This window comes from Etheostoma cragini, chromosome 6 (genome assembly GCF_013103735.1).
Source record: "Etheostoma cragini isolate CJK2018 chromosome 6, CSU_Ecrag_1.0, whole genome shotgun sequence".
Taxonomy (NCBI): domain Eukaryota; kingdom Metazoa; phylum Chordata; class Actinopteri; order Perciformes; family Percidae; genus Etheostoma; species Etheostoma cragini.
This window is the reverse complement of record NC_048412.1, coordinates 15128315-15144423: the sequence shown is the minus strand read 5'-3', so window position 1 is coordinate 15144423 and position 16109 is coordinate 15128315. Positions and strand designations below refer to the sequence as shown.

Sequence of the window (16109 nt, the reverse complement as noted above, 5' to 3'; positions counted from 1 at the left end):
AGGGAGACTCTTAAGGCTCCTGTGGGGACTTCTTTTCTTTCTCTGTCTTCCCAAGCTGGCGGCGGGTGATTTTTAAGACACAGTGTGTGTGTGTGTGTGTATGCATTTATCTCTCCCTCCTGTCCCTCAGTATGTCTCCGAATCTGAGTCATTGAGCTCTTCATCTTTGTAGAGGCCGTCATGATGGCTGATGTTGTTGAAGCTGCAGTAGGAGCTGTGCTCACCGCGCAGCACGGGCAGGCTGTCGAAGGTGACGCTCTTGGAGGGGCTGGTGTTGTAGTGGTTAATGGCACTGAAAGGGAGGGTGGGTGCTGGGGCACAGGGGGACACAGGCATCATGGTGGCCAGGATGAGGGCTAGGCAGTCTGCCACATCTTTGTTTGGGGCACAAGCCAAGGCGGGTGTGTAACCTAAAACAATGACAGTGGACTAGTGTTACACCCAGCACTCTATAAAAGGAATAGTTTAGTGTTACATCTGTTAAGTGATGTAGCAGTTATTACATTTTTTAATTTTTTTTTAATTTACTTTACGTAAAATCCTAAAGAGTCTGACAATTTCTTATCTGATCTACAAAATCTTTTTAAAATACCTGACCCAGGCACATTTTAATTGCTTGATTAGCCAATCAAATTCTGATCCTTCTTTTACCTCTTGGATTTTTGTCTATAGTATGTTAGTTGTCACGTTTCCAAAAAGTGAACATTATCCACAACATTAGGCACATGTTTTAAAAGGTTAACAAGCAGCTATAATAACAGTGAAGCAGTTGGATAGTAATTTCTGAAATGTGGAACTAACTGAAACTGTCAAATAAACTTATTTGCTATTTTTAAAGGGGATTTTTGCTGTAGTTACCTAATAATTTCTGATCCTGCTGTGCCTATTATAGTGTATGTTAAAGTGGGATTTCCTGATGTGCTGTAAAAGCCCAAAATATATGAAAGGTATACAGTAAGAGAAAAATAACATTGTGAGTTTACCGTTTTCATCGACTGCAAGTACACTGGCTCCCTTTGCAAGCAGCTCTTGCACCACCACAGTTAAACCATTTCTTGCAGCCACGTGTAGAGGCCTTAAAAGATAACACATGAATGCATCAACAGGAAAGTCAATATTTAATCATTTGTTTCTCTACATTAATAATTCAACCCCCCACAGCAATCTACCCACACCACCACTCCATTCCATCGCTTAGTTGCAGCAAGAGACAAGACACTAATATAATACAAGTGATACATACGTCTGTAAGGCGGCGTTAGTGGCATTTATGAGGTTTCGGTCTGTAATCTTCTCCAATATCAATAAGGCACTGGTTTCATGTCCCTGTAGAAAACAGTTAAAGTGCAATAAATACAACAAAAAAAACCCACATATAACAGCTTCTAACTATGCAGTATTATTGTTTATGCAATTTGTACACATCCTTGTATACTGTACATTTGCTGATGTAGAATGAAAGAAGAGTGCAACCACATGGCAATACAAACCTTACTGCAGGCGAGATGAAGTGCAGTGTTCTTCACAGCATCCTGCAGAGTGAGATCTGCTTTCGCACTGCTCACCAGCAGTTCTAAACAGTGAAACGCAGGAAAATGTCATTTGTAAAAAGGTAAAGGTAATCCAATGTAATCCAACAGTGCTGATTATTACATCACACGCAGATATCTTCCACGCCAGTGGTCAAAGTAGAGAAGCATTCATACCAACAGCATTGGTCTGGCCATTTTCAGCAGCCATCATGAGCGGGGTCTTCCCTGCATCATCAACACTGTTGACCTGAGAGTTGTGGCTCAGCAGCAGCTGGAGACACTCTACGTGGTCAGTGAAGGCTGCTGCATGTAGTGGGGTCCTGCAAAAACAACATCAGAACATAATCATCATCATGTAGTCATCCTACTTATTGTGAGCTTTTAATTACAGTTACAAACTCTTGAGGCTGTTGCACTTGTCTTTACACGAGGGTGCATACCTGTTTTTACCGTCTTTGGCATTGACAATGGCAGGGCCCAGAGTGTCTATCAGCATCTCAGCAGCACCTTCGTTGTCATGGATTCTAAAGAAGAGCACAATCATTTAATCTGTGAAAAGGGTGTGTTTTCACATGCACTGATCGAAACAGAAGATGGCTCAAGATCTTACACAGCACAGTGGAGTGGGCTGAAACAACTGCCTTCGGCCTTCTGGAAAACCTCTTGTTCCAGTAAAACCTCCACACACGTATCGTGACCTGCAGAGAAGAAAGCATTAACCATATCAGCCTTCATTTTAAGGGGCTCACAATCAGTTGCTCTCTTAAAACATTTGTCTTCATCAAAATGCCATGGAAGCTAGACTTTATTACAGTATACATTGCTGAACATCCAATGTACATTGCCATAACTATGTTGATTGTGTTTTAGAAAAGGTCTTCAAACCCTTGTCTCCTTACCATTGTAGCAGGCCCAGTGCAGTGGGGTGTAGCCTTGGTTGTCTGTTAAGACAGGGAGAGTTTCCACTGACTGGGCAGCATGCAGCAGGCCTCCTAGTACCCCGATGTGTCCACATGCCGCTGCCAGGTGGACCGGTGTGCGCCCCTTACAGTCTCTCACCAGGAAGTTGGCGTTGTGCTGAAGCAAGGCCTCCACACATTCCTCGTGACCGGTGACCGCCTGCGGACACAAAACAGTAGATGATCATATCCTGTATGCCTTTCAAATAGTTTGATGAGAGCTGACCAAGTGATCTGAAGTTTATTCCTTCCAGAAACAAATAGGCATGTCCTGCACTGCCCAATTAAAAGATATCTATCTTTACAACTGATTGAGGTGACAAAAACAAAATCATATTTCTAAATGTATGCCAGAGAGGGTAGTTCAAAAGTTCACTACACAAAAAAAAGAAAAAGAAATTAGGGTATAAGGACAGAAGACTGTCCCACAGAACCTGTAAGAATGGTAAGATCTCCTTACCCCTCTATGTAGGGCCGTCCTGGCCCACTTATCTTTGGCTTCTACATTGGCCCCCTTATTTAGCAAAGAATACACACAATCAGTGTGTCCACTCAGGACCGACAGCATCAAGGGGGTTCTAGGAGATAATAGACAAGGTCAGTAATTTCTTTAGAATATGAGTGAAATATATGGATATCACCAACAAATTTTACTTACTGTCCATTCCCATCTTGAATGTCTACTGCACTTGGTAAGTCAGCATTTCCAATTAGCAAACGCAAACATTCTGAATGACCATTAGTAGCTGAAGGCAAAGAATAAACAACCCATTAGTATACTTACAATAATAATCAACTTCGTGCATATGGCGACTTTTAAAACTATTCACACCACAAATAATCTCAGCAAATAAAAGTACATTGAATAAAATACACAGTACGGTAATTCATGATGTATACAGCAGGGTTTTTTTCTGCATAGAAGGAACGTGCAGGAAGGTTAAGCTCTGCTCTGGGTCCCAGCTGCTGTCGGGCACGGAGCTCTCAGTCCCCCCCCAAAAGCTGCGACCGCAGATCAAAAGGTGGCAGCGAGGCCGTATCTGGTTCTGATATAGTGGCATCAGTATTAAATTGAGAGTTTCATAACAGGTTAAAAACTCCTTGTCATTGAGTGAAATAGTATCAATTTCTGTGTTTTGGTACAGTTGGTATGCATCCCTGATGCAAACCGCATAAATATATTCAAGAGTACCTTTTCAAGTGGACTTGAGCACAGTTGGTCCATCAGTGCCCAAGTCAACACTTCACACTAATCAAACAAACTGGACGTTGGGGGTCAAGGGTATTTGGATCCAGGCCCAGGTCTCTGACGTGAAACCCTTCTAACAGCATCATATTCCATTATATTTTGAATTGACACCTGCCTCCTTAATGTTTTTACTTCACATAAAGGTGTTTCCACCATAAATTGGTGCATAAACATTTAACAGAATGCAGTCAATTAAGTTTAACTAACCCCCCCCCCCATTCTGAGTCAAGAAAACCCCCTTAGAAATGTCGAAAAGTTCATGTGTAGAGCAATTAATGAGCTACCAACTACAGCTCCATACCTGCTGCATGGATGGGGGTTCGCTTCAAGGCAAAGTCTTTGACCAGGATGGAGGCTCCCTGGTTGATTAGGACGTCCACACATTCGACATGGCCCTTGAAGGCAGCCAGGTCTAGGGGCGTGCGCCCTTGGCTGTTTCTCACATCCAGATCCAGCAGAGACTGCACCAGAACCTCCATAGCATGGTGGTGTCCGTGGTATGCCTGAAAGATGAATTTACAATGAATATGTTAAGATAAATTAGGTGAGACTGAAGATAGTGGCATAATAAGGATAGTAGGATTAGGACAGTATACATTACTTACAGCGAGGTGCAGGGGGCTGACGGGAGCTCTGATATCAGAATCATTCAGGATGTCTGTCCCTGAGGTTTCCATTAGCTGAACAAACCAGGTGCACAAGTTAGAATCTACTTTAGATACAATCACTTGCTTAGCCGTGAAGCTCAAAGTCAGACAAAAGAGCCACTTCGACCGAATTCAATTTAACAGTAACATTCCGATCAGAAAGAGATCTGCCTCACAAAGCAGAACAAGCTATATATAGAAGGACAAGAAAAGTACAAATTCAACCCACCACATCTAGAGGTGTTTCACTCGCAATCTGTAACAGAGAGTGCAAAGATAATGCATTAAACATCATTTCAGTATAGCAATGGATAATTACAGAGATGCTGATTGTTACGCATCGTGTACTAGAAGTTCTCACCAGCTCCAGACAGAGGCGATGTCCGTATGCCGAGGCGTAGTGCACAGCATTGTAGCCCTGATTGTCTCGGATCCCTGGATTTGCATCATTTCGCAGTAAATATTCCAGGCACCTGAAGACACAACAAAGACGCTGTAATCAAGAAAACATCCTTTTTCAAGTCTTGAACTGTTACTCAATCATAACCAATAACTAGGGTTGGGTACTGGAACCTGGTGCCATAAACGACCGGTATCTACTGGACTGAATGACAACGCAGATTCCTGTGCTTCGTTTCAGTGCCACTTAAAGGCCTGCGCTGCCCTCTGGTGCTTGGAAACGGATGTTACAGGCAACATAAGCATCACTGAATGTGAAGATAGTTAGCGCAACGTTAGTTAGTAGCTGGCCTAAAGTTAAAATGCTGAAGGCTAAAGCTGTCTAAACTCACAGCCACATGCTCCTTTAAGAAAGTTAAACTTGTGTTAAAGTGTAAAGTAAAGTGTTACTGACTTTCCATCTGTGTCAGAGGCAGCGGCGTAGTGGAGAGGAGTACAGCCCCGCTCGTCTAGGTCATTGACGCTTGCCCCAGAGCCCACCAGAGCAAACAGGCACTGGTAGTTACAGTTGGCAGCAGCGTAGTGCAGGGGGGTCCTGGAAAAGCAAACATAGCTCAGTTCTCTCTTCAAATGTGACCAACAAACTAGGAAAGCACAACCTTTTTTTGAACCAGTCCATAACTAAATGCAACCAACCTGCCAAAGCTGTCCTTTCTGTTAAAGTCGGCCCCCGTATTGAGGAGAAGATTGAGACATTCCAGGTTTCTGAGGGGTACAACAGGGAGATTTATAAGATGATTAACTGATACAGATAATGTTATGTTATTATTATTTTTGTTGGATGTCACAAACATTTTAACACTTAAAGTTAATATTCGACATACTATTCAGCTGTCCTGTACTCACCCTCCAGCAGCTGCAGCATGTAAACAGGTCCTTCCAAAGTCATCAGGAGTATCAACATCAAAGCCTGCATCAGAATAAAGCATTATGAACAGGATCATGCATGTTGTATATAAGGTTTTACACAACAGACATTTTAAATTTTACAGTTTCAAAATTTTGGAAGTGACAATCCTAGTCATTTTGTACTTTGACCAGTTAAGTTAGTACTATTGTTGATAGTCACACAACATGAATTAGGAGTTGCTCACCTGAAGACAGAAGCTTTCTGCAGCAGTCAGAGAATCCACTAAGTGCAGCCAAATGCAGTGGGAACATACCATGAACCCCTCGTCTGAAAAAGACACAATCGTGTTGATTTACTTACTAGAAACCAAATTAAATAAACTAAGGGTGGGAAAGTGACAATCGGTATCAGTTACATAAAAGACATTACATCTATACTTTGGAAAGGTTTGAACATGCTGATCTTCCACAATGTGTAAATTTGGAACAGTTGCTGAAAAAAGGCAGACTTACTTAGCCGTGTCAGCTCTGTTGGTGATGAGGGTGTTGATGAGGAGCTCGTGTCCGTATCGAGCTGCAATGTGCAGTGGTGTATTTCCGTTCTTATCTTCACAGTCAATCTCAGCACCTTAAAAAAACAAAAACTAAGCACTTAGCAATGGTTTTACGCTGAGAAGCAGTTGGGGTTTTACAGTCCAGGGTGAGAAATTAAGTCAGCGAGGCTGAATTTTTAGAAGAGCTCACCATTCCCAATGATTGCTTGAGACCTAGAAAACCTGCCGTGGATGGCCGTCATGTGGAGGGGAGTCTTACCATCTTTACTCTGGAGTGAAACAAAAATATGTTGGTATCACAATGTAACTCATTACTATGGCTTTTATCTATAAAGTCCATACGAGAAGTTGTAAAACTGCATTTCTGATTATCAACTGTAGAAACATTACATTGAGAACAAATTTGTTTAAACACTTGACTCATAACCACAAATATTCAATCTCTGTTTTGACCGTAGCACCACAACAGCTGTCGGTTATAAAGTAAAACAGCTTTCCCAGGTCTTACTGGCTGATCTTTTCCCAAGTTATCAGTGATGAAACTGCAAAAGGCAGCATTGTTTTCCCCCCCCTCACCTTGATGTTGACATCAGCGCCGTTGCACACTAGGAGCTCCAGACAGAGTGCCCCATGGCGTGAAGCGGCGGTAAAATGGAGAGGTGCGAACCCCTTCTCGTTCACCTGGTTGACATTAGCTCCACACTCAATGAGCTCGTTCACCACCACATCCTGCCCATTGTAGCAGGCCACGTGGAGGGGTGTGTTGCCATACGCATTGGGCTCATTGATCTAAATGGCGAGATAAATGGGGATCAGTCATGACACCACGGTTTCCCATCAAGACAAACTGGTATTATACTGTCAATCTTTTTGCACACAATATAAAAATCTGTTGAGACGTTATCATAAACACATGAAGTGCATAAGGTTAGGTGTTATTACATTTCTGTTCTCTGCTGATCAGATCATAAGATCTTGCAGTATCTGCAGTGCAATGACAAAAGGTTTGTGGGTGGAACTTACATCCACCCCCAAGTCCAGGAGGTATTTAACAATGCTGATCATTCCACTGGAGGCTGCTGCGTGTAGGGGGGTGTACGATTTCTTGTCTTTGCAGGCCACCTCGGCTCCATGAGATGCCAGCAGCTTCACCACTTCTATGTGCCCTGAAGAGAAACAGAAAACAACTTCATTACATAAATATGCTATGAAGATATCATCAACTATTTCATTTCGTATTATCAGAACATGAGTAAATGTGACATCTAAAGACTTTTAATAATTTTGATATCTTTAAAAATAATGAAAAACTATATAGTTTCACTACATCTCTAAGACTATCACTGACCACAAGATGAGATGAACGCTTCAAGTTACAAATGAACAGAATAATGTGATGTAAAAATCTGTGGTTCATTTATTACCCATGTAGGCTGCCCAGTGGATTGCACGGCGGTCCCTCTTGTCAAAGGCATTGATGTTTGCTCCTCTGGAGAGCAGGAGCCTCACCATCTAACAGCAGCAACAGAGAGAAAAGAGCAAACAGGAAACATGTCAAGGAAAGTTCAAACCTGAGCATCACCAAATCTGCTGCCTTTCAGTCAGCGTGACAACTCAGTGTACATTGTGTTTAATGCCTTAATACTCTGGTCAAAACCACATATTGTGCATGTATACAGTTTACTTTGATCTAATCTCATTATTAAGATGAGTTCCTACAAGGCTATGCATTTGTTTTAAATTGCAGAGTAAGTTGAAAGACATTTTGACCTTTGGCATACACAGGTACAAATGGCAATTTGAATGTGAGTATATGATTACAAGGATTCATTTGCATGCAAGCATGTGATTGGACAAGCACCGACTCTGCCCCTTGCATCCTTAAGTGTGTGGCCACAGTTCCGACCGACCTGAAATACCAGTCTGCATCCATGTGAAAAACAATAGACGGTCTGTAAATGACAAGCTACAATGGCTCATTAGAAAGCCGCTTCATAGTTTGTTGAGCTGTGGCTTCTCCAACCTGGTGTTTGTGCAAATGACTCCCAGATGAAAAGGAGGATTATTATCATATTATCAGACCTCTATTATACACCAATACAACAGAAGCTCATCTTAGGGTCTAAAATAGAGTGTAAGAACAGGCACAGGATACAATAGTTACCTTACTGTAATTTGTTTTTCAAATGTTCGTTGTTCACCACTACATGCAACATTAAAACATTTCAAAATAAGTTTCAAAACTTTGTCAAAAGTAATCAGAGAGAAACAACTAATAGTAAAACAACTGACTACATGTTTCTCTAACAGTATTGTGTATATGTAGCCATCTACATAATAAAGTAAGGATTTGCTGTGACGACGAGTGTTACGACGTAACCGTAGCAAACAACAGTTATGGCTAAGGTTATTCATGGCATAGCTGCTAACTGTACCAGAGCTATATGGGGATGTTGATTGTTTCCCTTCACGCTCCTCATATGGACAAAAATGTAGCCATTGTTCAGTTGTTCTGTATTGCATTGCCCATTGTGTTTGCACATTTATGAGACAAGCAGAAACACTTCATTTCAGTAAGCGGAGAAGAGCGGGAGCTTACACTACCAGCCAGGCAAGCTTACCCAACAACAAGTCTGTTGTGCAAATATAAGCAGTACCGAAGTGGTTGTACTTAAACTACACTAACACCCCAAAGACAGGGCAGATTGAACAGCCACATAGTTAGCTCTGACCCCTTAAGTTAGTACACGTTTTGTTTCTTGAAGAAATTGATATTCAACTGTGCTGTCATTTATATGCATTAAGGATTAAGGTAGAAGTAAATCCATACTGAAAGGTATTAAAATATTTATTAAGCTGAATCAAACAATACTCTAGGCTTTATATTACCTCCAGATGACCGCTGAAGGCTGCATGGTGCAGGGCAGTCCGGCCCGCTCTATCTGACACATTCACATTGCTGAGCAGTGGGACGAGAGCTTCAGCGCAGCGGACAGCTTTATTTGCTGCGGCGATGTGTAGCGGCGTCTGCCAGTTCTTGTCTCTGGCGTTTACGTCTGCAGAGTGTTTCAGTAACACTTGGACGGCCTCCTGCAAGCAGTCATCACACACAGGTTTAACTTCCATACTGTTTGGATTTCTAAAAACACTGTGCAACAGTGCCTGTTCTACAGAATCGGGGGGAAATGTACCTACCTCACTACAGGAGGCCACAGCACGGTGCAGAGGAGTGAGCCACTTGTTATCTTTGGCATTTACTCTGGCACCTAAAAGTCAGAGGACACCGGCTGTTAGACCGTTTAAGGTCATACAGTTACATGACATCTAGTGCAACATTTAAACAAAATGACTTAAGTCTTTTTGAGTTAGGAAGTCCTGCTTTGTTACATCTCCATCCGCATCATCATAACAAAAGAGCAGACTGCAAAGGGTGTGAGTAGAGTTATTTTACAATATTGATAGCAGATGCACCATTTAGCCACATGGGCCTTTGAAATATGCCATTATGCTCTCAGACATGTTAACATCGACCATTTAGCATTCCCTTCAATACCCAGAATGTCAAGCCCTCCATGTACGTTAGGGAGAAAAAAAAGGTAATGATGACTTTGCCCAAAGTATTTCCAAAAATTAAAAACTCATTTAGAACCATACTTTTTAAATTGGTACAATACATTGGCCATACTGGTCACATATTAACAATTCATCAGGCAATTTAAGATGCTTAAAATGTGACACCGGTTACATAATTTCTGCAAATTAACAGCTGACTCAAGGATTTCCTGAATAATTGCTTTATCAGTTCCTGATAAACACTTATCATTTCTTGACTGCAACATTAAACCAATATTTGTTTCCTTAAGCGTTCTGCTTTCGGATTGATTGCTGGCTATTCGACGTTAATGTTGAGGATGAAATTTCGGAATACTGACTTTTAAATGCTCTACACACGACAGAAAGGAATATGCTTATGTTTGACTGAAACAGCTCCTGTACATGAATCCTTTGCGGAAAAACATACCTGAAAGAATCAGAAGCTCCATAATTTCTGCATCTCCAAGATAAGCAGCAGCATGCAATGGAGTTCGCTTCTCATTGTCCTGTAATACGTGGACAGACAGACATTACTTGGACTACACAGAAACAAAACAGTTTGCATTCACCACCTTTTTCTTTTCTTTATACAGTTTAATGTAGTCCTGATCTGTTATTTTACACTTTTTGTTTACTATATAAAACCTTACAATGCAAGGAAAGAGACATATCCATTAAATGTTGACAGCCACAATTCACAGCAAAACACAAATCCAGTAACTTAAAAAGCCTTCCAGTGAAACACAAGCAAGTACAGACCAGCGTTATTTTGAAACAAACACCCCACCGAAGCAGTAACCGTGAGGAATGCAACAAAATGAGCAGAGCCAGATCATGCAGTGGGAACTGAAAAAAGCGGTGCTTTGTTCTAAAAAAAAACAATTTAACGAAAGAGTTATGTTAGGCCTTTAAAAGGTAAATTATACATTAGAGGTTTTAAATTCTGTGTTGCTGGGGTGTTTTTAAAATACAATAATAATACAAGGAAACAGATGCAAAGGTTAGTGAGAGTTGGTTGGGATTACCTGCGCATTCACATCCTCTTTTTTGAATATGAGCGAGCGTACTTCATCTGGGTCCACATTGAAAATAGCTTTCAGCAAAGCAGGCTGTAAAAGAAAGAGGCGGTGTCAAAATCCCTGAATCTCAAGACACTATTTCAGACTTTCATTATTACAGTAAATACTGACCAATGACCTGTAAGGGACTAGACGCCAGTATAGTTCATATTTGAGAACAACAATAACCATTCAGACATTGGAACCCTTGGAAAGACTTTAGGGTCCTTGTCGTCAAGCACCACAATACACACGCCTGGCTTATTGTCTCTAAGTTTACACAATCGAGTTCATGCGGCTTAAAAGTCCCCATATATTGTTAAAAAAAACTTTCAAAAGGTCTGCACAGACCACAGCATGGCAAAGGTCATAAAAAGAGCAGGTCGGTACAGACATTCAAATGTACATTTAACAAAACGATGACTCCACATATCAGAGGATGATGGAGGCAGACTGTCGGCGTTGATACTAACAAATGATGGGCAGACACTTTCTAATTCTTTTTCTAGTCTGTTGGCAAGCAAACCACATCTATCACATAGCACAGAGAGACATTTCACAATTTTTGGTTGAATACAAGTCCGGCATTATGCTCCTAATGACTGATGTGTGCTGTAATGTCCTTTTCATTTCATGTCCAGACATGTACGTAAATGTCTGCATCTTCACTGGAGACAGAGGTAAAATAAGGAAGACGTCCACAGCGGATCTGGTTCACAGCATCAAAACATGACAACAGGTGGCAAAAAGTTTTGACTCCATGGATCATGCCATTCCTGCCCTGGCTTCTTAAACAGTAGCTAAATTGGTCCCCCCCCCCTTAGTAGGGGTGTATACCAAGGTTAAGCATTACTGTGGATTTTACACAACTTGTGCTGTGCTATATAGCCACAACCAAATATTGATGACCATGATATTGATTGACAATGATTTTTTCTCCCTCTGTATTTCCATTTTTCACAAAATAGTCGCTTTCATGCCTAAAATAACTAAACCACATTAAAGAGTTACTGCAATATTTTTATATGTGCAAGTAGCCTAAATTACTCACTGTGACACTGTTGAAGCCTTTTGCCAACACTTACTGTAAGACAAGGCTGTCCTACACTTCCTGCAATCTCTCTGAATAGTGAGTCTGAACTGAACACAGTGTCAACGACGTCTAATCCTTGTAGTTGCCCACATCTTCACAAACACTGGCAGCATCATGAAAACCTCAAGAGATAGCTTTAATATCAGACTGCAGCTGCAAATGCAAACATTTTTACTTTTAGACCAACAGCTAGTATAAACCACTCGCTTGGTAGATGAGGCATCATTTTGCTAAATCGTAAATTACAGGTTTGAATCCCAAAGTAAGTTAATTTAACATGACTTACGTTGGATGGCCGTGAGTGAGTGAGAGAGAGTGAGAGTGAGAGTGAGAGAGACAGAGACGAGCTGGCAGCTTAATATCAAGTGCTTGTCTCATTCTACAGTACATTTTGTCAAATGTTAGCTTGTGATGGGTTTTTTTGTTCCTATCCGGTGTTGCGTCTCTACAACTTGTCAAATTGATCTGAAAACACTGCTGGGATCAATACCCCCATCAACAGTCACAAACTGTATAATTAAGTTTGCTAAAGGACCTGCATGTGTCATGTTAGCCATCTTAACACTGCTGCACGCCCCTATTTGATTCATCAAAACACCAGCAGAGAGTCTTTGATCAGGCAGTTCCCACTGCCTGTAGGAGGAAGCTGGCATGCATGGGGAGAACAGACTGAGGGCAGGGGATCCCTTCCAGAGGCTATAACTGGTTACCCATGAAAGCCCCAGATGGAACATTCCTGGCTTGCACAAAAACTTAACTCTTCCCTGACTCTAGTCATGTCTAGAAGACAAATTAAGATGTTAACATGGGTTATCAGCTGTAACAACCACAGACAGTTTTTTTTCCCACAAGTTTGAGCTGTGAGATTTGGCAGTATTAAATTTCAGGTGAGCTATTATTGTGTACTCGAGCAATCATAACCTTTGAATGAGCAATGTGCACCTACCCATGTATCCAAAACAATATCTAAGATAAAGAAGCGGGAGGGTTCCGTTATAAAATGTGCCAAGAGTCAGCAGGTTTTAAAACCACCTTCTGTAATGTTTGGCTGGAGTGCAAACCTGTATTATTTTGTGTTCTTTGTCTGCCTTAATGATCAAATGTATTCTGCTTGCTACATCATTCTGACTGTATGCAGAAAGAAATCCAGCTAACGGATATGATTGTAAGCAGAGTGATTGATTGTCCAGATAATATAATATAACATACAATATAGTTTGTGTTGTTGATACCTCTTAAACATTAGGCTTTTTTAGTATTCCCCCTTTACTGTACAGTTTTTACATCAGAGACGTATTTAAAGACTCCCTCATTTAACCCACCGGGTTTCCAAGCTAGCTAATGAGCTAATGTGCAGCCACGTAGCTTTTTAGACTTAATGTACAAAAGACCTTTAGTTTATATGGCATCGTTTGAGCCACGTTGACATTTAACAAACCCTATCAAATGGAACTAGCTGTGTCTGGATACAAGTAGTCTTTCTCTACTGCTTCTTAATGTGTTTCAACTATGGATAACTCAAGGTGTCCTTGGTGGCATGGATAAGATTATTCACTTTAAAACAATACTGACAACAACAGAACAAGATAGTTATGCCCTTATATAACTTTGAGTTACATGACATATTACAGCAGTCAAATTCATGCTCAACATGAGTATGTACAATAAGTAAGACAAAGATAAGAATTACCATCTATGGACCAAGTAGCTTACAGTCCATTTTTAAAACCCAAGACAATCCTCTCATTCACTGATTAAAATGCCCATGAATATCTGCAGGGTGCAGTTGTGCTTAGAGTTGGAGATAAAAGAATGCAAACAAACAGGCACTTGATTCATTTTGACGATTTCTCTAAATATCCCCCACAGTGAAACGGAATAACAAATCTGCATTATGTTGCAGTTCTCCAGTCCTGCACGACTGGTGTAGGAGATTTCTATGCTTCCCTGGCTGCACGACTGTCTCTCTTCATATAAGCCAGCCTAGTTAATACCATCACCATGGAGACAGCTCTTTGGCAACTCCACCGGCTCACATGAGCCCAGGTACACACACACACACACACACACACACACACACACACACACACACACACACACACACACACACACACACACACACACACACACACACACCTTAAATGATAACTTGGAAAGCTATTCTCATTTTCAGAAGTAGGTGACAAGTGTCTAGCCTAGTAAGAGGATGCCTGTCTAAATACGGTCACATAATGCCATTACATAGCAGTTTACCTGCATGTATACCATTCACACAATAAAAATAAATTCAATGGTTTAAAAAATTACAAACAGCACAATAGCTAAAACAAACTGCTTAATTATTGACAGTACTTGCAAGGGGACACGCACTAACGACTTGTGATCAAGGACATAACTTATCCAACGTGTCCGTCATAAATCAGCTTTAGAAATTAAACATAAAGAAAATCACGAAACCGAGCAGGGCACAAAGCCTCTCACAGAGCCCCACTGCCACAACACAGTGGTGGTGTTCAAAACAAGACTAAACCTTTAACTAGTCGGGGGAATTGGTGCATAAAAGCTACATAATGATGTGTTTTGCTACCCGTTATCCAATATTATAACGTTATGTATTATAAAACCTAACCAGGTGAGGCAGCCAACATAAATGTGACAAACGTCCATGATGTCACAAGAACGTAGCTATCAACAGATAGCTTTGGTTGTTATGCTAAACATCTCACACCACATTAGGGATTTAGTGGCTATTATTCAATCACATTGAAGCGACAACTCAAGCGTAGTATTGTATTGTTTAGTCACAACATGCTAACTATTCACTTCCCAACTGAGTAGCTAGCTAGCTAGTAGCATTTCACGCAGGCGCTGGCTAATAGCTGAGATAAACACAGCATCATTAACGTTAGCTGGTTGCAACTTAACAACCGCTTCAGCGTGTGTCTCAGGATACATGTGATGCCTCTTATTATCGCCAAAAACATCCCAAGATCACAAATACAATTCATCCAACAGTAATGTACCTAACCTTCCCCTCATCCGTGACCATTTATCACCAAGCTTCACGTGAAGCGTTTAAGGAAATGCTTCCGAGAAACTCTATTAACGTTACATTCCGCTGGCCAGGGTTGAAATCGAGGCAGCTAACGTTAGCTAAGAGTAGCGAGTCAGAAGTACATTAAACTTAGGTCAGCTTTTGACACAATGATTACTTACCTGGTCTCGAATTTTGAGAACCACCATATTTCTGGGATTTTAAATGTTCTCATGCAGATTCATAAAGGTATTTGAGTCTCCTTCCGAATAGCGGTGTCTGATCTTGGTAGCTCTCCCGCTGGTCTGCTCCTATAGGCCTAGAGTGACGTTAGCTTAGCTCTCTTGCTAGCTTCCTAACCTGATGGCATGAAAGCAGAGGAGTAGCGGAAACTCCATAGCATTGCCGCCACCATACTTCGCCTTCCAAAAAGACGCAATCCAATAGGTTTACAGCACTGTAAGTCTTAGTAAGGGAGTTAGTGGTTGGCAGCGCCCTCTGACAGACGCACTGTGTTGAATATTGCTGTGTTCGCTAAGTTAACACATGTAGATCATTTGGAACAAACTATTTTACAATGCAATTTAATTCATTCACATGGTACATAGATACTGCGCTCTTTTAAATAAATGTATCTGGCTGTTAGGTTAGATTCTTAGTTACAGCTTATTATTATTCTATTTCCACACAGGGAATCAAAAATCAAGAACAATGCTACCATTGGCCGCAAAGCAACTCTAGTGGAGCCACAGGGAGTTATTTTGACAACAGTATTTTTCAGGAAGACTACTTTGACAGGTCACGGACTCGCTCTTATTGAAGAAGGCTTCTCATGCCATGCTGACACAAAACATGCTACATGATTAATTAGCCTAACAGAAACCAGGCAATCCATAGTGTGTGCAGTTACTAGCAGAAGCATCACTCGGTTATAAATGCCCAAACTGTTACTTAAACAGCAGTTTCCTTCTTTTTTAGCTTGGTAAAAATGGGAACTGATGGGGTAGTCATCTGTTTTGCAGCCATAGTTACACAAAATAATTCGGAGGAAAGTGGTAAAAATGCAAAACTTCGACCAGAC

At 41.2% G+C, this 16109-nt stretch overlaps 1 protein-coding gene across 1 annotated transcript; it reads right to left on the bottom strand.

Moving 5' to 3' along the window:
* Positions 1-41: 41 nt before the first annotated feature.
* On the bottom strand, positions 42-15472 carry ankrd28b (ankyrin repeat domain 28b). The gene is made up of 28 exons (XM_034874667.1): positions 15211-15472; positions 10869-10952; positions 10271-10349; positions 9445-9515; positions 9139-9339; positions 7674-7761; positions 7273-7415; positions 6826-7038; positions 6440-6518; positions 6209-6323; positions 5941-6023; positions 5693-5756; positions 5483-5551; positions 5241-5381; positions 4749-4860; positions 4617-4643; positions 4346-4420; positions 4042-4243; positions 3150-3237; positions 2952-3069; positions 2432-2651; positions 2143-2230; positions 1973-2056; positions 1707-1852; positions 1491-1573; positions 1244-1326; positions 984-1075; positions 42-410 (listed from the first exon to the last, which is right to left on the bottom strand). Exons 1-28 carry the CDS (start codon positions 15235-15237, stop codon positions 127-129), a joined length of 3159 nt encoding a protein of 1052 aa, XP_034730558.1. The 5' UTR covers positions 15238-15472; the 3' UTR covers positions 42-126.
* Between the last annotated feature and the right edge of the window lie 637 nt (positions 15473-16109).

What these genes read in the sequence shown, in the direction of transcription:
- ankrd28b (XM_034874667.1), bottom strand. Translation starts at nt 15,237, where the DNA reads ATGGTGGTTCTCAAAATTCGAGACCAG. An exon ending in TTCTCAAAATTCGAGACCAG is followed by an intron (nt 10,953 to 15,210) that starts GTAAGTAATCAT and finishes TTTCTTTTACAG; the next exon opens with CCTGCTTTGCTGAAAGCTAT. An exon ending in GCCTCTGACACAGATGGAAA is followed by an intron (nt 4,861 to 5,240) that starts GTCAGTAACACT and finishes TTGTGTCTTCAG; the next exon opens with GTGCCTGGAATATTTACTGC.